This window comes from Panthera leo, chromosome B4 (genome assembly GCF_018350215.1).
Source record: "Panthera leo isolate Ple1 chromosome B4, P.leo_Ple1_pat1.1, whole genome shotgun sequence".
NCBI classification, from domain to species: Eukaryota; Metazoa; Chordata; class Mammalia; order Carnivora; family Felidae; genus Panthera; species Panthera leo.
The window spans coordinates 80,122,135-80,142,907 of record NC_056685.1 but is presented as its reverse complement, the minus strand read 5'-3'; the positions used below and the strand labels follow the sequence as shown (position 1 = coordinate 80,142,907).

General features: G+C 47.9%; 3 protein-coding genes and 1 long non-coding RNA gene across 11 annotated transcripts in view; 2 read left to right on the top strand and 2 right to left on the bottom strand.

The window, feature by feature from the left end:
- The first annotated feature begins 1,116 nt into the window (after nt 1-1,116).
- Nucleotides 1,117-8,224, top strand: NFE2 (nuclear factor, erythroid 2). 5 transcript variants are annotated; one of them, XM_042946721.1, is made up of 4 exons: nt 1,117-1,386; nt 5,261-5,372; nt 5,582-5,750; nt 6,940-8,224. In XM_042946721.1, exons 3-4 carry the CDS (start codon nt 5,637-5,639, stop codon nt 7,945-7,947), a joined length of 1,122 nt encoding a protein of 373 aa, XP_042802655.1. In that variant the 5' UTR covers nt 1,117-1,386; nt 5,261-5,372; nt 5,582-5,636; the 3' UTR covers nt 7,948-8,224. The 5 variants fall into 5 exon arrangements, with proteins under 5 accessions (XP_042802655.1, XP_042802654.1, XP_042802653.1 ...); XM_042946720.1 differs by having other exon boundaries at nt 5,202-5,372; XM_042946719.1 differs by having other exon boundaries at nt 4,841-5,372.
- LOC122224638 lies at nt 2,241-6,441 on the bottom strand. Its single transcript, XR_006204875.1, has 2 exons — nt 6,041-6,441; nt 2,241-2,693 (listed from the first exon to the last, which is right to left on the bottom strand). It is a non-coding gene; the product is annotated as an uncharacterized LOC122224638 (long non-coding RNA).
- A 4,978-nt stretch (nt 8,225-13,202) lies between the features above and the next one.
- On the bottom strand, nt 13,203-17,780 carry HNRNPA1 (heterogeneous nuclear ribonucleoprotein A1). Of its 2 annotated transcripts, XM_042946716.1 has the most exons (11): nt 17,674-17,780; nt 16,987-17,103; nt 16,585-16,731; nt 16,235-16,445; nt 16,049-16,141; nt 15,876-15,968; nt 15,513-15,587; nt 15,158-15,316; nt 14,442-14,597; nt 14,147-14,212; nt 13,203-13,912 (listed from the first exon to the last, which is right to left on the bottom strand). In XM_042946716.1, exons 1-10 carry the CDS (start codon nt 17,686-17,688, stop codon nt 14,157-14,159), a joined length of 1,122 nt encoding a protein of 373 aa, XP_042802650.1. In that variant the 5' UTR covers nt 17,689-17,780; the 3' UTR covers nt 13,203-13,912; nt 14,147-14,156. The 2 variants fall into 2 exon arrangements, with proteins under 2 accessions (XP_042802650.1, XP_042802651.1); XM_042946717.1 differs by lacking the exon at nt 15,158-15,316.
- A 213-nt stretch (nt 17,781-17,993) lies between these two features.
- CBX5 (chromobox 5) overlaps nt 17,994-20,773 on the top strand; it is a 45,037-nt gene continuing 42,257 nt past the window's right edge. The window contains exon 1 of one of the 3 annotated variants that reach the window (XM_042946728.1): nt 17,994-18,035. The gene's annotated coding sequence lies outside the window, so the exon portion shown is untranslated. Of the gene's footprint in view, nt 18,036-18,139; nt 18,497-20,773 lie in introns of those variants that run through there. The other 2 variants (XM_042946724.1, XM_042946723.1) reach the window with 2 other exon arrangements.

Here is a 20,773-nt window from a genome sequence, read left to right as displayed (position 1 = left end):
GCTGTAGGGGTGGGGAACACTTGGAGGAGGACTCCCAGCAGCTATGCGTTACCAAAGGAAACAGAACATTCCCATTATTTGAACAGTGAACAGGAGCCTATCAGAGGATGTTGGCTGGGTGCCAGCTCTGCCTTGGGGTGACACCTGTCTGCCTCCCACTCTTTGTTTCCAGTATAACTTGAACATTATAAGAAGAAAAAAACAGAGAAAAAGCCTCAGCTGCAGCTGTAAGGACTGAAGCTAGACATAGGAGGGACTTTCCTGACAGCTAAGAGTCAGTAAAAGTAAGCTAGGAGGAAGGAAGCCTCTTCTAGTCTCCAGAGAGAGATCTGTTTGGCCTGGGTCTTGGGTTGTGTGTTGGAGGCCAAGGGATGATAGAGTGACTTCTGGGAGTACTTACTGGCCTGAGAAAGAGCTGCTGTGGGTGCTGGGGATGAACCTGATACCCTATACAGGTGTCCTGGCCTGTCCAGAGTATGCGGCTGCCATGTGTTCGGGTGCCCGGCCTGGCACCCAGGGCCCCCTTTAAGAGAGGTGAATAATGTCCCTTCTGGGCGCCCCCACACACATCCAACTCCCCTCACACACTGACAACAAACCTGGCCAAGAAAGAGGCCTTTGTCCTAGGACATCTGAGGCTGCTGGGGGAGGGGAGAGGGCTACAGGTGAAAGGACACATCAAAGCAGCAACTGCCCCTCCTCCCCAAAAGAGCTCCCCTGCCTCTTTCCCAGAACCCAGGCTTTCCTTAAATAAAAGCAGCGCCCTCCATGCCCACCTGCCTAAGCAGCTGGGACACTAGACATTAGGTCCTTATCTTTCGCCGCCATCCACCTCGCTGTGACTCAGTTTCCCTGTCTCAGAGAGAGTCAAGAGGGCAGAAGGAAGGAGGTTGCGACCTGTATAAAGTTTAGAGGTCACTTTGGAGCGGGCTACCGGGTTGGAATTCATCCTGTGCATAGGAGAAACGCAGGCCTGGCGGGACTCCTGGGCTCAAAAGGAGGGCTGGGAGCCGCTGGGAACCGTGTGTGCCCCCGCTGGCCGGGGAACAAGGTGGGGGCGGGGTGTGGGCAGAAACCACACCGGGCTCAAGTTTCCTCTCTTGGCCAGAAGGGGCAGGAGGAGAGGAGGGCCACGGGGAAAGGGGAGGGTTGGAGGAAGGACGGAGAACTCAGGCCGAGGACTTCACAGTGGAGGCTGGTGCGCCGCCCGGCGCTCTCCCTCCATACTCAGTGCTCAGTAATGGCCCGGGGGCGGGGCGCAGCCCTCCCCCGTTTTCAGAGGTAGCAGAGATCCTCACCCAGGAGGTGTCAGCCCAGGCCCAGCCTCCCCAGAGACAGCACCCCGGAGCCACATCTCTCTCCTCACTCTGCTTGGACCCTGCACAGGTGCCTGACGGGCGGGGTGGGAGGGGGATTTCAGTGGGATCCCCCGAGGGGCGAGCTGGGGAGGTGGAGGTGGCAGAGGGAGAAAAGAACCAACTTTCCTCACGTCCCTAGGAGATCTCAGGGCTTCCCAGGCTGCCCTGGGTTTAGGAATTTGACATCTTTGGGAATTCATCTGGGAGAAGACCTTGATGGCTTCTGGAGCACTCTGAGAGGCTTGGGGTGAGAGGCTGTAGATGGGGACCAGGCAGGGGTCCTTCAAGGCACCTCTGAGGGGCTGAGGCAGAACCCTTTGGCAGGGGGCTGCCCCTGGAGAGCCGATAGACTCTCAGGTATTTGGCACCGTCCTTCCCTACTCCCGTCCATCACTGCCCTGTCCGGCCAGCTGGGAAGATTTGGGGGAAGGTGAGGAATCGGAGACACCGGATGCCTGGATCGCTGCCAACCACGGCAGCAGGATGGAGTGGTGGGCGCAGGGCTGTTGAGGTCTTGCCTCCTTTGCCCCCCTCACTTCTCCCAGGCCCCCGGGGCAGTTAGAGATCAGCTGGAACCAGCAGGGAGAGGAAGGCATCTGGCCCCCAGTGCGGTTCCTTCAGACTGGAAATCTTAGCAGCTTGGGAAGTAGGAGGCAGGGTAGCCGTGGAACAGAAGAGGAGAGGTATCAGATCTGCTGGGGCTGGGATTCTCTCTAGTCATTGGCCCCCAAATGACCAGGGTTTGGTTTCTAGGGACTGAGTGAGGATAACAGAGACGTAGGCCTTTCTCCCCTGTTCCCATACACCTGTCTGAGTCATGTATGCCCCCAGGAGACTAATCCTCACTCTGAGCAAATCTCTCTCCCCTTTTCTTCCATTCTGTTTCTCTATTTTACCTCTATGTGCCTCTCCCTCTTTTGGGATTCTTCTTAACCTCTCTAAATAGCTTGCTCGCTTGCCTCTCCAACACCCCAGGTGTCGCTGATCCATGCCCATTCTTTCACTGCTTCTGTTGACACCTGGAGAGGCGGAGTGGTCTAACAAGCCTCAGAACAGGATCCCAGAAGCAAGCACCCTCTCTATCTCTGTCTTCCCGTCAAGGCATCCCTTCCCAAATGGTCCTCATCTCGAATCCTTAAGCAGAAAGCTCCATATCATTCTGTGATCACTTTCCTGTGATAAGATCTTTCTGGGTAGGACCATCAGGATCACAGTAAGGAGGATGGATTATAGTCCCTGAAGATGGCTTCAGTCCTACCTGATACATGTTGGTGGGGAGGAAGATGGCTGTGTGACCTCAAAGTGCAGGTGAAACTGGAAACTGGGAACTGTTTACTGTAAAGCAAAAGGGACACGGGGAGGCTCACTCTCCTTTCCCAGGATCTGTCCAGCTTCTGCGTCCTCTGTGATGTTCTGTTTGATCCAATTCTGACTACACCCTCCTCCCTGATCTGTATCACTAGCTGCCAGCCCGTCTTCCAGTCCCATCCTTAGAAAGGTAGGCTCCTAAGACCCAGAGGGGACTATGCCTGGTGTATAGACCACTACCAATCTCTGAGTATTTAGGGGAAAACATACCACTCCCCTTTGGTCTGGTACAAGCTTGACGCGGCACCAGGGAGATGGTTGGAGCTGGTCCAGAGATTCTCATCAACTCCCTCTTCCCTGACCTTTTGCCTTCCTGAGGGACCCTTCTGGATTCTCATTTCCTTGTCTCAAAGGTGCAAGGCAGATTGAGCTCCTGGTCTTCATGAGAAGGGACTGATATCTAGTCTCAGAGACCAGGGCAGCCTAGAATCCAGCCTTGCCTGGGTCATGGGTTTGAAGCTAAGAGAAGTCTGGAGATCATTTGCCAGGTTCTTTTCTGGCTTTGTGTTCTTTCCTGTAAATACATATGGCTGGACTAGTTGAGCGTTTCTCAAGGTGGGGTGGGCTTCTGGCATCAGAAACACTAGGGCACTTGTTAAAATGCTGATTGCTGGGTACCTGCACCTATGAATTCAATTCAGTAGGTCTGGGATGGCTTGCAGGAAGGAGCCTGTGTTTTTACAAGTATGATGGATGAATGCAGTGCATCGTCCAGTTTGTGACTGCCTGAACTAGAAGCCAGATACTGCCTCTCATAGCAAAGAGCTTCTAGGGTCCTGTTTCCATTTAATGGAAGAAACTGAATGGGGAAGTGATTTGGCCAAAGTCACACATTTGGAAGGCCATAGAACCTGGTCTCCTGCCTCCTAGGGCAGGATCTTTGAACTGCACCTAAGAGTCAGATCCAGGAAGATACAAGGAAGGAGAAGGGGGGGGGGGGGGGGCAGAGGGCAGAGGGGCAGAAGGACTATGAGGCAAGAAGCATTGTCCCTGCCCCCTAAACCCCTAAACCCCTTCTCCATTCACTTTGCCTTTGGGCAATTTCCTCCAGAACCTGGGTGGGGGAGGGTGGGGTTCCGGTGTTGAAATGGCATCCTGGACAGACATAAACACCCCACCCACTTTGCCCACTGGCCAAGGGCCTGTGCCTACACCAGCTCCCAGCTCTGGGGATAGCACTGTAACAAAGAGGTGGGGGCAAGGGCTAGGGTAGATCCAGCTTTAAAAGGATAATTTGTAATTCTTGCTAATTTGGGGTAAGTCAAAGAGTGAATTCCATATTAGATAGCTGTGATAGGCCATCTTTGTGGTGATCTAAGGTCATGTAATTTGAAGTCATCCAGTCCTATCCTCTGTCCCTTTAGAAGTTTCTCCCACCCCCTAGCCTGCCTGCCTTTACTTATATGGCAGGGGTAGGGTGCTGGGTCTGGCCCTAAGATATTGGGAGGCCCCTGCAAAATCTACTTGGAATCTCTTGCCAAAGGCAGAGAGAACAGATGCAGGGAGATGGGTGTTGGGAATAGGGAGGTAGGATGAGGAGAGGGGCAGATAAAGAGGAAGATGAAGGTAGGGGTGAGGGTTTGTTGAGAATGTTAAGCTGCCCAAGCAGAAAGGGACCTCTGAGTTCAATTTATCCAACTCCCTGGTTTTATAAATGAGGAAACAGAAGCTCAGAGAAGTGCGATGGCCTTGCCCAACCTCACACTGCTGCTTTGTGGCTGACCAGCAGCTAGAACCCACATCAAAGAAAGCGGGGGGTGAGGGTGTGAAGGGGAGTGTGTATGTAAGGCTCTAAAGGATATTCCCCAGAAGAGGAGAAAAGAGATTCCACAGAACTGACTGGCCAATATGGGACGGTAGACCACCAATAGAGGACCGGAGTATGGACACACAAGAGTGGGATGGGAAGGGGTGTGAGAGGCCAGTACAGGCTAGCAGAGTTAGCTAGTATGTTCCAGACCTGAGCCTGTTATTTCCCAGGTTGGGTGTCACTCTCTGAATGGACATTATAGGATCTTGGTGAAAATCAATCTCATAAACTAATAACGATGGTGAAAACATCAGCGCAGTTCTTGGTAGTTCTTAATAGGTCTCTGCTATGATTGTCCCTTTAGGAACCCTGGAAGCCTGGCTGTGTGGGTTGGGGTATGGCTGAGATGACCCTGCAGGGACATAGGACAGAGAGGTCCAGTGTCCCCAGAGACCATTCCTCCTCTGCTGCCTCCAGCTGATAAACCTCTTATCTGGCACAAGCAGGGGAGCCCAGAGCCAGGATAGGAGGAGAAGGCAGGGCTGCTATCAGCCACCAGGCCTGGGCCATATCTCAGAGAAGGGGAGGGGCTGTCTGCTTGGCTCTTCCCACAACACACTCCTTGGGGATCCCCAAGCACTTACTCTCATCTTGAGAACATGAGACAGAGGAGGAAAACTGAGGACAGAGGAGGAAAGCCAGAGTGATCCCTGATGTTGCCCCAGAACAAGGGAAAAAAACCAAACCAAAACAAACCAGAAGATGTGACTTCTGCCCTGCCCAGCGATACGGTTTTGGGGGAGTAAGAAGTAGGAGGAAGAGAAGGAGGCGTCTTGTCTGAAAAAGAAGGTGAAGCCCTACTGTGCTCCCAAAGGAACCGACTACAGCCACAGCAGGTGAGGCAGAGATCACACCGCAGACAAGCCTTTGCTTAAGGAGTTGGTTGATGAGGACAACATAATTGGGGGGATGAGGCCTGTCCTTCTCTCAGGCGAGGCTGCAGGGAATTCTCCATGGAGGCAGGACAAAATTGCTGGGCACTCGAGGGGCCTTTTCTTCTCTTTTTTTTTTTCTTTTTTCAAAGCCTGTTTCTCCTTTGCCACAGGTTGCAGGGGCCTTTTGGGCTTTGGGGACCCTGGACCAGGCCCTGGCCCAGTAGGATGCCCCCGTGTCCTCCCCAGCAGAGCAGGAACAGGGTGACACAGTTGCCCACTCTGGAGCTGGGCGAGATGGAACTGACCTGGCAAGAGATCATGTCCATCACTGAGCTGCAGGTGAGCGGGGCTGGGGGAACCTGGGGGAGGGAAGAGCAGAGAAGCAGGGAGGCTGGCTGGGACGAAGGCAGGGGACTGGAGCAAACAGGGAAGCTTCCAGGGACTGGAAAAGGAAGGGTCGGAGTAGGAGGGGGATCCGGATGAAAGACCAGAACATTAAGGGGAAGGGGGTGTAGAGGAGCAGGGGATAGGAGTGGTGGAAGAATCTGATTGGGGGGTGTAAGCGCTCCCAGCAGCCACTCTGCTCACATCATTCTACCCCACCTCCTGCCCCGCCTACCCTTTCTCACCTTCTTCCCTTCTGAACCCCCTCTCCTCCAATCCTGCCCATCTTCTTCCTTCATTTCCTCCCCTTGCCCTCAGATGCCGGGGCCCCTTTCCCTCAGGTAGTAGAGCAATAGTTCAGGGGCCTCGGGAAGGGGGGTGGTCAGACTATGACGGGGTCCTCGCCTCCTGCTAGTTGGACAAAGGGGTGTCTGTTGGCCTCACAATGATGCCTTTGTCCCCAGCTGGGCTGGAGCACGGTGGCTCCTCCATGTGGGTTGGGGGCTCTGTTTCCAGCATGTTCTCTCCTCCTCTCTGCACCTGGGCAGGGACAGAGGGACTGAAGAGGAGAGGGTAGAGCTAGTGCCAGCTCCCCAAGGTGCCTCTTGGCCCCCAGGCCTGGCTCTGCCTGCCCCCCTACCCCCCCCTTCTCTCCCCTGCCACTGTGCCTGGGTCCTCAGGATCTGCCCTAAGCCCTCCTCCCATGCAGCAGCTCCCTCTGCTGGGCACCCAGGGCATGACCAGGGTCTGAACTTGACCCTTTGACCCCAGATAACCATAGCAGGAAAGGCGTCTGAGGGGGTCATTATAGATAACAACTTCTTGTGTTCCTGAAGGAAATAAAGGAAGAGCAGCCATTTCAACCCAGTAAGAACTTCTGAAGAGGAGATTCCATGTTGTTGCAACATTAGATAGTCTTTCCTGAAGTCGGACTTCAGTGACTTTCATTCAAGTTTAAGCTGCTTTCTGCTTAAAATAGCTGCGCTGCAACCTTACAAGAAGCTTTGGGTGATTTCTTAGCACCTTTCTGTTCCCTTGTTATTATCTCACTGTGTCTTTCAGAAGGACCCAGCTTGATCCTGAGAGAGAGCTGGTTTCTCTTCCTCAGCCTGTCTCCAAAACTTCTTTATGGCTTTTCTTGCAGGGACTAAATGCTCCAAGTGAGACGTCGTTTGAGCCCCCTGCCCAGGCCCCATACCCTGGACCCCCACCGCCCCCAAGTTACTGCCCCTGCTCAATCCACCCAGATGCTGGCTTCTCCCTTCCTCCACCACCCTATGAGCTCCCGGCACCCACATCTCATGTCCCAGACCCCTCATACTCCTATGGCAACATGGCCATACCAGTCTCCAAGCCACTGACTCTCTCCGGTCTGCTCAGTGAGCCCCTCTCAGATCCTTTGGCTCTCCTGGACATTGGGCTGCCAGGGGGGCCCCCCAAGCCTCAAGAAGACCCAGAATCTGACTCAGGATTATCCCTCAACTATAGCGATGCTGAATCTCTTGAGCTGGAGGGGACAGAGGCTGGCCGACGGCGCGGCGAGTATGTAGAGATGTACCCGGTGGAGTACCCCTACTCACTTATGCCCAATTCCTTAGCCCACCCCAACTATGCCTTGCCACCTGCAGAGACCCCCTTAGCCTTAGAACCCTCCTCAGGCCCTGTGCGGGCCAAGTCCACTGCACGGGGGGAGGCGGGGAGTCGGGATGAGCGACGGGCCCTGGCCATGAAGATTCCCTTCCCGACGGACAAGATTGTCAACTTGCCGGTAGATGACTTTAATGAGCTGTTGGCGCGGTACCCACTGACGGAGAGCCAGCTGGCATTGGTCCGGGACATCCGACGGCGGGGTAAGAACAAGGTGGCCGCCCAGAACTGTCGCAAGAGAAAGTTGGAGACCATCGTGCAGTTGGAGCGGGAACTGGAGAGGCTGGGCAGCGAGCGGGAGCGGCTCCTCCGGGCCAGAGGGGAGGCCGACCGGACCCTGGAGGTCATGCGCCAACAGCTGACAGAGCTGTACTGTGACATTTTCCAGCACCTGCGGGATGAAGCCGGCAACAGCTACTCCCCTGAAGAGTATGCTTTGCAACAGGCCGCTGATGGGGCCATCTTCCTGGTGCCCCGGGGGACCAAGATGGAGGCCACAGACTGAGCTGGCCGAAGGGGTGGGACTGTGATGGAGATTTCCTTTAGTCCCTTCCGATCAAGGTACTCCCCAACCCTGAGGCCCAGAAGGAACTGGGTTCTCTAGACCAGAAGGGGACAGTGGGAAACCTGACGTTTGGAGGGTCCACAGCGTGTTCAGGAAGGCTTGCCTTGAGACAAGCACGTGAGGGGAGGGTTGGAATCTCTTTGCCGTGATTCAGCTTCCCGGGGCTCCAACCTCCTCCTCTTGTTTGAGCTTTGATATATAAAGCGCTCTACACTAATAGCCTTCCACTGTGTCTTCCTTCTCGAGAGAGGGTGACGAGCTGAGCACTTCAAGTTCACCGCTTGGTGGTGATGGGGAGGGAACCCTGCCAGGCTCGTTTCTTTCCCCTACAGCTCTGTATGAGAGAGGTACGCAAGAAATTTGGGCTTGAGCAGTGTGGAGACCTACCTGCTTAATCTCCTTTTGCAGAGCCAGGCGCCGTGGATGATCTGAGGAAGCCCACCCTCCCGGGTGGCCCAGGATTCAGAGAGCTGAGATTGCGGCCCAAACTGACTGCACCCTTGGTGCAAGGTCTCTGAAGTTTAGGCCTCTCCTTTCCCAATCTTTGGAGCAACAGAAAAGCCTAGAATGCCCACAGGCCTTTTTCTTGTTCTCTCCCTGCTGTCTACTTCCGCAGGACTTCCTCATCATGATTGTGCCAGAGCTCTATTCAGAAGACTGAGATGGTCTTGATTGGAATGAGATAGTTTGATTGGCCATCAGAGTTTCAAGGGATTTCATACCCAAGTCTGGGCAAAACCTGCTCCAGCATGGAGCAGGATATGAATTTTGGTAACATTTTCTATCTCCTTGGTTATGTTAGACACACTACCCTGCTCTTGTTTGGGGCCCTCCCTTTTCTAGATCCTTGAAGATCTAGGGCCTCTTAGTTTTCTCTTGAAGCAGAACATGATTGAATGTCAGAATCTGGGGTACCTGGGTGGCTCAGTTGGTTAAGCATCTGACTCTGGATTTGGGCTCAGGTCATGGTCTCCCAGTTTGTGAGTTCGAGTCCCGCATTAGGCTCTGTGCAGAGCCTACTTGGGATTCTCTGGTCTCTCTCTCTCTCTCTCTCTTGCCCTCAGTCTCTCAAAAAGAAACATATAGAAACAAGTTTCAGAATCCATCACATCAAAATCCAAACTTTTGACATGACACCTTCATCTCCCAAGTTGGAGTCAGGTGGTTCCCCATCTTTCTAGTCATTGAATTACACCAATTACCTCTTTAGGGTATTTTACTTCTATTTACCTTTCTATTCAATTTGACTAGCTCCATTCCAACAAGGAAAACTTACTTTCAAGTTCTCATAGACAGTTGTGAGACATAAAAGGCAGTGATCAAAAGAGGTGTGGAATCCTTATGCCTATAGATTTCCAGGAACATGGTCTCTAGCCTAGATTTAGGGAATGAAAGCAACTTAAAGCTGATTCCTAGTAGATCTTTTAAAAACAGTTTAGACAACCTGTCGACTATGTTTTCTAAAAAAAAAAAAAAAAAATAGAAAACGTGGGATCTAGTTGTGAAGGGCAGAGCCTGGGATTAGCTGTTCAGAAACTGGACTAGTTCGGGGCACCTGGGTGGCTCAGTCCGTTAAGCGTCCGACTTCAGCTCAGGTCATCATCCCACACTTCGTGGGTTCGAGCCTCATATCAGGCTCTGCTGACATCTCAGAGCCTGGAGCCTGCTTCAGATTTTGTGTCTCCCTCTCTCTCTGCCCCTCCCTGCTTGCACTCGGTCTCCCAAAAATAAATATTAGAAAAACAAAAACAAAAAAAACTGGATTAGTTCACCTGAGGGAACATCGGGCAGTGGTTAACCCGGAGGCAAAATCAGACCTTCATTTATTCAACACTTACTGAGCACCTGAGTTCTAGAGATACACCGGGGATGCAAACAGCTAACAGGAGAAATGCCAAGCACTCAAGATATACCGTAGTGCGGAAGACCACCACGTACGCACACAACTTGGTATGTGGCTACCCAACGCACCGAACAGGTGGAACACCCGTGGACTGTGACCTGGGTTATGTTTCAGAGATTGTAGAACTTCAACAAGGTAATTTTCCTCATCTAGAGTATGGGATTTTTTAACAATCTTGTATTTGTAAAACATGTAGCAAAATACACAGAACGGAAGAGGCATCAACCTCACTTTCAATAGGAACGCTTTTTGCAGTCTAGTGGCCTGAGTTGCTAGTAACTTCATGTCACAAATTAGATTTTTTAAAGAGCCTGAAATGGGGAGAGGGGGAAGAGGGAGAAATCTTAAGCAGGCTCCAACACTCAGACTGACATTGACACAGGGCTTGATGCCACCATCCTCAAAGCATGACCTGAACAAAAATGGGGATGTTTGACTGAGCCACCCAGGCACCCTCAAAATTCGATTCTTAAAACTGGTAAGTGAAGGCTACCTATACATTCACAGCTCAATACCCCTCTCTTTTGCTAGGTTTAAAATTGAGGCTGGATAACCTTCTCTTTAGCATAGGGGACATTTAAGCATTTGCCAGGGGATTAAATTCTTGCGCCCAAGCTTTTGATTACCTTGGAAGCACAGAGACTTCCTTCCCTTCCATACTCATCTAATCCTGGTTCCAGATATTTTAGGAGCCGGAGATAGCTGGCAATAAATACTTGCGGAGGCCACTGTAAACACCCTACTTCTAACTAGGCTAAGATTTACTCCTGCGCTCAGAGCCAGTTTTTGCTTTCACTAAACCAGGATCCTACGGTGTAAAACTTCTATAGTAACACCTGGTATTAGAACTACTTCCAGGGGTGCCTGGGTGGCTCAAGCTGGTTAAGCATCCAACTTTGGCTCAGGTCATGATCTTGCGGTTCAAGCCCCGTCTGCTCTGGACTGCCCTCAGAGCCAGGAGCCTGATTCAGATTGTCTCCCTCTCTCTCAAACCAATTGTTCCTCCCTAATCTCAATTCAACCTGTGGTTTTGTTTTAAAGTGTTTATGTTGTTTTACCTTTCTTTTCCCACCTACATAAGGTCTTGCTTGTTCCTTTATTTTTTTAGTTTATTTTTCAGAGACAGAGCATAAGCAGGGGAGGGGCAGACAGGGAGACACAGAATCTGAAGCAGGCTCCAAGGCTGTCAGTATAGAGCCCAGCTCCAACTCACGAACTGTGAGACCATGACCTGAGCTGAAGTCAACACCCAGACACCTGTTACTTTAAATTTAGAAGGATCCAAGGAAGAATTAGCAAGGAACAAAGGGGAAAGACTTCAACTCTGCTAAAAATTCTGATTTACTATATCATGAAAGTGAAAGAAACAAGACAGAACCAAGTTGAAATCAAAAGAAATTTTATTTAAAAAGTCCATTCATAAAACTGAATGATTAATTCAAGCTGCAGAACAGCTAACAACTACATGGTAGTGAAAATGAAGTGCAGTGGCTCAGATAAAGGTTGTCCTCATAAGGATGTTCCTGCCAAAAAAAAAAAAAAAGTTATGAGGCATTTGCATTAGCACTTGGAAGATCCTACAATTATACTGTTCTGTTGACTGGGAACCCAGCTGCTTTAATCACTTTTTGCTAGCTATGGCCTTTTACTAGACCAGACTATGAAAGTTTTTGTTCTCAGGTACAGCTCGTCACGGTCTACTCTGGCAATACCGAGCACTCTTGGCGCCTGTTAAGTTTGTAAACAGCTTACCTTTTAGCCATAAATTTGGACAGATGAGTTTGTTTTGTTTTATATTTTTAAAGAGAGTTGATTGATTAGCCTGGAGTAGCAGACTCCTCCCTAGAAAAGTAAACAACCTTTAGAACTAGCTTTTTGGGAGACCAAGTCCCAGCTCAGGGTAAACCCCCCACCTCCCCCTCCCCAAAAGGGTCCACCCTCCCTCCCCCCAGACTTTTGGGAAGATTCTAACACATTACTTTGAGCCATCGTTTTAAGGAAATGGGTCAAAGGAAGGTAGGAAATAAAATTAAAGGGCAAAAATATATTGTCACAGAATTAAAGTGTTTACTTCCTTCATTTGGGAGCCACCAAATCTAGGGTGTCAATTTAAGAAAATTCATCTCCAGAAAAACCAAGTTCAGCTTAACTGGACTAGTTTTGGCTCAATATATGAAGGATTAATGTTAACAGAAAACTGGATTTTAGAGAACACTATATGGATGGAAGTAAAATCTGTTCTTACCTACCAGCATAGCAATAAAACCTTTTCTCCTGGTTCTGACTGCTAGTCCTAAGAGTCAGGTGTGCCTTACTCTTGTCTGCCTCCTTTCTCGCGATGGTCACTGAAAAACTTCACTCCCTCCTAGCTTTCATGGAGCGTGCCGTGGCCTGCCCCTGGCTTATCTGTACTCCACATACCACAAGTGTCTACTCTCAGCTGTAGAGTGTCTGAGCTCGGAGCCATTCGCGCTATGCTTGCTAGCAGTTCCTAGTAGCTGAACATCTCTCCTGGATCTTTAAAGGCATTGTCACGAATCCTGAGGTATCTGCAAACTCCCTCAATAGTTAAGGTTCCACCTGCCATTGCAAACTCAGCCAATATCAAACTCACGGAACTATCACCCATGCTTTCCCACCCACCTCCCACCCGCTCCCCCCCTCCGCCCTCCTCCCCAAACTTCCAAGTAACACACCCACGAAATTGGGAGGGAATACACAGTCCTAGTGATAAACAATTCTCTATGCTACCAGGTACAATGGCACTGAAATTGAGGGTACCAAAGGGAGGGCTCAAAAGAACCTATGTAACAAATAACAATGATTGGATATTAAGTGACCGTAAAAAGGCTTCAGAAATCATTTTCTATACAATTAACATTTTCGGATGGTTGTGTGATGTACCATATTTAAAGGAAAACTGCAGTTAGCGTGAATATAGTAAGTTGCCTCCCCATCTCCGCAATTTTAATGTCCAAATAGTAATTAGTACAGTTAATCTATAGACCTCTATTAAGGACCCACCCAACCACAAAACTGCTGTTTTCCTTTAATGTAAGCCTGTTTTTGTATTAAAAAGAAGATATTCTTACTGGTGCTGGTCAGTTTAAAAAGGTCTCCCAAACACTTCTAATCTGTGGACTTATGGGGTGGCATTAGCCAGCAGCTGGTTTCTATTCTCTGGCAGAGTTTTGAACTTGAATCATGATAGAAGCATTCAACATTATGAGGGGTAGTGGGTAGGGAAAGTCCAAAGCTCTGCCAGTCCCAAATCCATACAGTTGTCATTCCATTCAAGAGAATATTAAATCGTTTATTGATTACACATGATAATGGACGATACACAAGCTTTAATCCCATCTATAATTTTATCTGATACCATAATTCAATTTAGATATATTGCATAGGATGTGCCAACAATCATATTAATAACCAAATAAACTCCACGACTTTGCTTGGGTGACCCTTTTAACGGTGAACTCCAGGTCACAACACATTAACTGTCAGTTCAACCACACCAATGTTTGTGGAGACAACGGCTTCTGTGCCCAAGCAGGTTGCAAATAAATTTCAAATGGAACCTGGCATCACCCTGATGGAATTCTAACTTCACACTGTTGGGGTAGTTTACCAAGATGGCTTCAGAGTAGACTAACTTTACACAGCACATTTAAAAAAAGACACATTTATTCAGCGTCATGATCAGACTATTACATTTAGCAATCAACAGCATGGGTGCAAAAAAAAAAATCTACATTAAAACCCTTTGTTGGAATGCTTTACACTTTCCACAGAACAGAAACTAAAATAACCTGTTATACAATTAGTCACAAATACAGTCCTCGAGTTTTTTGCCCATACACATGAGTATTGTCTAAAACATGTCTTCTTTGTAGCAGCTAGGCCCTGCCACCACTGTGCTTGGCTGAGTTCACAAATCTGTTGTAACCTGTAGCTTCCCTGTCACTTCTCTGGCTCTCCTCTCCTGCTAAGCTTTGTTTCCTGTTGAACAATATGGAATAAAGTTGTTAATCTAAACATATTAAGACTCAAGGCTACAATCCAATAGCAAGTTTTGTTTCCCACAAATTTTGCTGATCTGAATATTAACTTAATATCCACAATTTTACTGCAATTATAATGTTAACTATGTTGAACTGCTCAGCTATATTAGGGTTACTGGATTCATTATCATTTACAAAAGTTAACTTCAAACATAAAAAGATGTTTACTTACCTGGCAGTAATTAAAACCTTCTGCCACTGCCATAGCTACTGCTGCTGCTGGAACCGCCATAGCCACCTAAGAATAGAATTTGTCCCTTTAAGCTTTGGAAGCACATAGAAACACTTTTTGTATCAGGGGCAATAAAGCCTCAGATCTGAGTTCGGGGGCACATGATTTTCCCAATCTGATTAAGTTCTTGAAAAGCTTTTAGATTGTAGCTTTTCACGGTCTACACACACCTCACCCCAAAATTACTGGACCTGGTTATGGGTACCTCACCCTCTAATAAACATATATACAATACCTTGGTTTCGTGGTTTGGCAAAGTATTGGCCTCCACCACCATAGGGGCCAGAGCTTCTGCCTCCAAAATTTCCTCCTTTCATGGGTCCAAAATTTGAAGATTGATTGTTGTAATTGCCAAAATCATTATAGCTTCCACCACCTCCAAAGTTGCTTCCTAGAAATGGAAAGAGAACCTTTATTTGTTATTTGGAGAAGATGGTTAAGTTCTGAATTCTATTTAGTGCTCAGAGCAAAAAATGTTGTGTGATCTGCTTGCCTTCCTCCCAAACTCTGGTGGCTCCAATCATCCTTTTCTGGGCAAGGCACTCAGTTGAATAACTCAATGCTTTTAATAAAATTTACCCAACTTACCATGGCATAATAGCAATATATTCTCTAGGCTTGGAAGTCTGTGCCCATCCGGGGCACTGCAAACACATGCTGGATGTATCAACTAAGTGCCTAGGATCCCAAGGGAGTTAAGACAACTAAATCCTGCTGGAAGCTAATCTAATTCTGATTAAAGACAGGACTATCCACTTATCCATCTATCTTATTTGGGAGTGAGGCGGCCCCAGCTTAAAGCTAGGAGGTAGCATTAGCAAGCCCGTTAAAAGAGAACACCATGCATTGCACCACATAATGCTTTTAAGAGCATCAAATCCCCTTATGATCATAAACTCTAAAGAGCTAATCTAACTATTGCACCAAGTACTTGGATCACTGGATACCTACCACTACCACCGCCAAAGCCGCCTCCGCCTCCTCCGTTGTTATAGCTGTCATAGCTGCCACTCCCGCCATAGCCACTGCCCTGGTTTCCATAACCCTGTCCACCACTTCCATAGCCTCTGCTTCCTCCAGAGTAACCAGGGCCGCCTCCTCCATAACCACCTACAAGAATACAATTCTTCTCAATAAGACAAAAGTATTCAACAATCAAAACCTGTGCAAGTGTAACACCTAAAAGCCTGCTCACAGCATGCGGTTACAGTCAGAGCTGAGCTGATCATGCACTACTTTAGCTCTACTACCCTACTCTAGAGATTCCAAAACAAACTTTTCACCTACATACCCATGATAAACTTACCATCGTTACCAAATCCGTTATAGCCATCCCCACTGCCACCATATCCACCACCACCTCGACTGCCGCCAAAGCCACCTGGAAAAAAGTAGAGTTTCAACCACTTTCTGAGGTGTATTGGCTGCATACAAATTATACCCTTCCTAAATTCAAGTTTTCTGAAACCACCCCTGGTCACAAAAATGATTTCTATACTGAAGACTTAACCCTCCAGTAAGAAGCCCCAACAACTGGATAAAAATTAACTTTGGAAAAGCTGGCCCATAGGTACATCCACCATAGGTTGCAAGTGGACAAGTTATCTGGGGATTGTCAAATGACAAGCTTACTATTAATTTTCAGCAAACTATATATAACCACACGTACCTCGCCCACTGAAGTTTCCTCCACGGCCAAAGTTGTCATTCCCACCAAAACCACCTCCACGACCACCACCGAAGTTCCCAGAACCACTTCGACCTTGAAAGAGAAGTTTGAAGTGTTAAACCTACAGATTCGAATGACTTCGTGGCCTGTAAGATCTAATTAAACAAACTCACCTCTTTGGCTGGAAGAAGCACTAGCCATCTCTTGCTTAGATAAAGCTTTCCTTACTTCACAGTTGTGGCCGTTCACAGTATGGTATTTTTGAACTAAAAAAAATTTCAAAGAGAACACCATCTCAAAGACTAGAATACAGCACAGATTTCAGAAACCTTAGCGAGTTGCATGCCCCGGAGACTTACTGACAATCTTGTCTACAGAGTCATGGTCGTCAAAGGTCACAAAAGCAAAGCCTCTCTTTTTGCCACTGCCTCGGTCAGTCATGATTTCAATCACTTCAATTTTCCCATACTGTTCAAAATAATCTCTTAGATGATGTTCTTCAGTGTCTTCTTTAATGCCACCGACAAAAATCTTTTTCACAGTTAAGTGGGCACCAGGTCTTTGAGAATCCTAATGAGAAAGCCGAATTAATTTACTTCCCAATAAAACTATCCTTAATCAAGATCATTAAGAAGTTTAACATCCCCAAACGCAAAGTCCGCTTAGTGGAACACTTTTAAATAACCGAGAAAAGAACTAGATCACTCACTTCTCTCGAGACAGCCCTCTTTGGTTCCACAACTCTTCCATCCACCTTGTGTGGTCTTGCATTCATGGCTGCATCCACCTCTTCCACAGTGGCATAGGTGACAAACCCAAAGCCTCTGGAGCGCTTGGTGTTTGGATCTCTCATTACCTGAAACGTTAATAAAATTTACTACATAATAAAACCCCAGAGACTACTGTCATTTCTACCATGAGTAAATACAAGGCCCTTCAGTTTCCCACTAAATTAACAAGGGAGCCTCTAATCAGCTAAAGCCACACCTTCCCTTGCCAGGTTATTTTCAACTATAATCCCGTTAACAATCTTCACAGTATAGTAATCACGACAAGATAATCCAAAGAAATCAACTCGTCCTACTGGCCTTTTGTCTCTTCGAAGTCTTACCACACAGTCCGTAAGCGTTCCCCATTGCTCAAAATGGCTCCTCAGACTCTCATCGGTTGTTTCAAAGCTCAAACCTCCAATGAAAAGCTTCCGCAGCTGTTCAGGCTCTTTGGGAGACTAGGAGTCGGGGGAAAAAAATCATTACGTGGGGGGGTTACAACACAAAAAAGCTTCCAGTTAGGAGAAGCAAAGCTACACGACAATGATACATAGCACTTATTGTTCCTTTGGGTCGCCGCAAGCCACGTGCTTCTCCCCATTAGGGGAGACGATATGTTGGGGGCTGGGAAGCCCCGAGCGCATGCGTCCCAACTCTCCCTCCGACGCACGCGCAACAAAAGGACGGAGCTGGAAGAATACACAGCCAATAGAGAACTACATCTGCTCCTTAAGAAAATCGTCCCCTGATACAAGGTGAAAAAATAAAGCGAAACAAAACAATCGAATACGCATGAGGGTTTCGCCAGGAGGAACAAGCCCGGAGTGAAAACCAAGTGTTGCAAGACGGCGGCCTCATGGCGACGACGAGGACAAAATGGCGACCCGAACTTTGGGAGGGGTAGGCCCTTGGCAGCAACGGAAGAAATGCCGAGCCAGAGCTGGCGCAAGCAGCCAAACCAAACCACATCCTACCGAATTCAGTAACGGCGAGAAAGAAAATTAGGCCGAAGAGAGCGTATTACTCACCTCTGACTTAGACATGACGGCGGTGGGAGGGGAGACTTTCACGATGCTTACTCGGCGGCGTCCACGGGCAGAAAGGAGTAATCTAACGAACGTATCTGCCAGCCTACCTTCGGCCTCGCTTTTTTATCCCGCCTCCTCGCTTTAGGCATTGGTAGACTCCGCCCCTGAGTATCTCTGATTGGATATTTGCAGTAGCTGCCCCCCTGCTATTGGTCTGTAGTGCCGCATTGCTGTGTAACGTCATCCGTTTGGGCGTTCTACGCAGTCTCCACCCCTTAGTGTTCATTGGTTCCTGAACAATATTACTTTTAGCCAGTGTGATTGGCTCGCCAACCAATCATTCATATTTGAATGTATCTAAGGTATTTAAATAATTTTTCAGTCCTTCGCGCCCCGAAATTACGCTCAACTCACTTGGCAAAACATGATTAATACTATGTATTAGGAAAGAAGTTATGAGGTGACGGTTTTCTTTCTTTTTTTGCAACGACCGCCCACTAAGCGCATGTGTAGTAAAATGGCGAGTTTACGCAAGCGCATTAAGAAGTTCCGCTGGGCGCTTGGAACACGTGAAATGGCGGGCGGGAGACAGCGGCGAATCTACAGCGCTTGCGTAGTGGCGGGAGTTGTGCCTCGTTTTGCGCAGGCGTAATGGGCGGAGAAAGGGTACGGTCCCAGGATTGGTCGCGCAGGCGCAGGGAAGGATCCGTTTTGGCGGGCGGTTGGCGTTGCGCAGAAGGCGGCGGCGGCACTGTCTTGTGGTCCTGCCTCACCACAGAGGAACAGGGAAGACGTTTGCGTGAGTGATCGGTGTCGATTCCGGGTAAGTGACGGATAGTCTTGCCTACCCATACGAGGTCTTGAACTGACTCCAATTGGGCCCGTTATTGTGTGAAATGAATGGACCGCGGGGTGGGGGCTCGTGAAGGGGGAGCGGTGGGTCCGGCCAACCAATGGAAGAACAGGGGCGGGATGTTTTATTCCTGTAAGTTCTGTGGTGCTGTGCAGCCGGAGGGCTTGACTGGCTTGTGTTTAGGCCAATTGGGTCCGCCCTTAGCTGCCGACTGATCGGTCCTTGGGCCATCGGAATGTGGGAGGCGGGTTTCCAGCTCCTGAGCAGCGGCTCCCTGAGCCAATGAGCACGGAGCGCGCGGTAGGTTGGGCTCATCCAAGAGGCAGCGGATTGACTCCAATGGGGAATGCGGGAGTCGGGCGGTTAAATGGATGGACCAAATTTGGAGCCAGTAGACGAATAGCCTACGGGAAGCGCTCGGGCAGGTCGTCCAATCAGCGGTCCAGAAGAGGGAGGTCTTAACGTTAGAGGTTGTGAAGAAGGAGATTCAATGCCTGTGATGGCGCGGCAGCGCATATTTTATCCACTGTGACTTCTCTAACGAATCCTTTAGGCCTCCGTCCCATACACCTTTCTTGTAGGGAAACTATAAGTTCTGTCCCCACACTTTTGGTTTTGAGGGGAGCAAGGTAGGTCTTTGGGACCTCGCTTCTTTAGGAAGACTGACTTGAAATGTTAGAACCAGTAGGATAAATCTATATTGTCGTGGAAAGGCACCCGAGAAAAATCTGCATCGTGAAGCACCTTTCCACGGACAAATGGGTATTTGTAAATCCATAGAAAAAGTTTTGGAAGGCTACATACCGAAGTGTGTTACCTCTATAGACAGAGTGGGATCTAGGCAGGTTGGTGTCTGCTGTTTAAGCCTTTTTAGGGATCGTAATTTGTGATTAAATAAAGATTAGATTAAAAAAGTCAACTTTTGTGTTTCTAGTCATAATCACGGGCTTCTCACAGCCTCTTTTATCCTTACACCTCGATAGAGTTGTTTTTCCCCTAAGAACTAAGGTGATCCTCAGTATAAAAATACAAATATTAAAAAGGTAACTTTTGTTTGACTACTTAGTACCTACTAGAGAGGCTAAGCTAAGCGCCTTACAAGCATTATTCATGTCTCAGTGCCTTTATCTTTGTCTCTGATGCCTCCCCCCCCGCCCCCCCATGTAGATCTTTCTTTACACCACTAAAGAGTTTCTAAGCTCTCTTTCTTCTCTTCCTTTGAGGATGTCTGGATTTTGATAAGGAAGTTGCTTAACAAGGGGGATATTTAGGGTGTTAGAGACAGGACTCATCCATCACCTGGATTATTCCATTGCCTTTTGATTATATTTCCTTCAAAATATTTATTTTACAGGAGCTGTAATCACCTGTTGGTAATGCCCAGTCAGCTGATTTGAAGATGTTTCAGTAAAATAGTGACATTTTCATTACGTAATGGCCATATAAGAATCTAAATTGCTCTGTTGTTGTTCACTGATGTATTTAAGGTTAATAGAAGTACTATTAATAAGTTCAACTACATATGAAGTACACTTCTGATTAGAGACCTTTGTGACATTGTACAAAAGAAAGTTTAGCTGCCCAGAGGAGAGAGTCTCTGACACTTGGCAAGAAGATAAATTTATTTCATATTTGGTTGTAAACTGTAGGTATGCTAATTATGCACTTTTTTCTGCTTAGTTTATAAAGAAAGATACAGATTAAGGTTATCTATCTCTATTTTATTTAGGTTTAAAAGGAATACCATCTTGATCTATTACAGGGTTTCTTGACCTCAGCATGTTGACATTTTGAGCCAACAAATGCATCTCACCTCATCCGTCACCTCCATTTGTGACTATCAAAATGTCTCTACACATTGCCAGATGTCCTGGGGTTGTTGGTGGTGGTGATGCAAAATCTTCCTCAGTTGAAAACCTTTGATTTAGGGGTGCCTGGCTGATTTGGTTGGAGGAGCATATGCTCCTGATATTAGGGTCGTGACTTTGAGCCCCAAATTGGGTGTAGAGATTACTAAAAAATAAAGAAACTTAAAAAAAAAAACAACCCATGTTGATTTAAAATGATATGCTGGGAGCTGGGACTGGCTCAGTGGAGGAACATGTGACTATTGATCTCAGGATCATAGGTTCCAGCCCCAACTTGGGTGTAGAGATTACTTTAAAAAATAAAAATAAATAAAATGATAGATGCTGAAATTATCTTGTCAAAATCTTTCATTTTAATAATTGGAAATTAGACGAAGAA

Coding starts and splice junctions, on each gene's coding strand:
- NFE2 (XM_042946722.1), top strand. CDS start 5,637: ATGCCCCCGTGTCCTCCCCAGCAGAGCAGGAACAGGGTGACACAGTTG. Junction 5,751..6,939: donor TGTCCATCACTGAGCTGCAG/GTGAGCGGGGCT, acceptor CTTTTCTTGCAG/GGACTAAATGCTCCAAGTGA.
- HNRNPA1 (XM_042946716.1), bottom strand. Junction 15,317..15,512: donor TAACGGATTTGGTAACGATG/GTAAGTTTATCA, acceptor GTATTCTTGTAG/GTGGTTATGGAGGAGGCGGC. Junction 14,598..15,157: donor CGGCTTTGGCGGTGGTAGTG/GTAGGTATCCAG, acceptor TTCCATTTCTAG/GAAGCAACTTTGGAGGTGGT.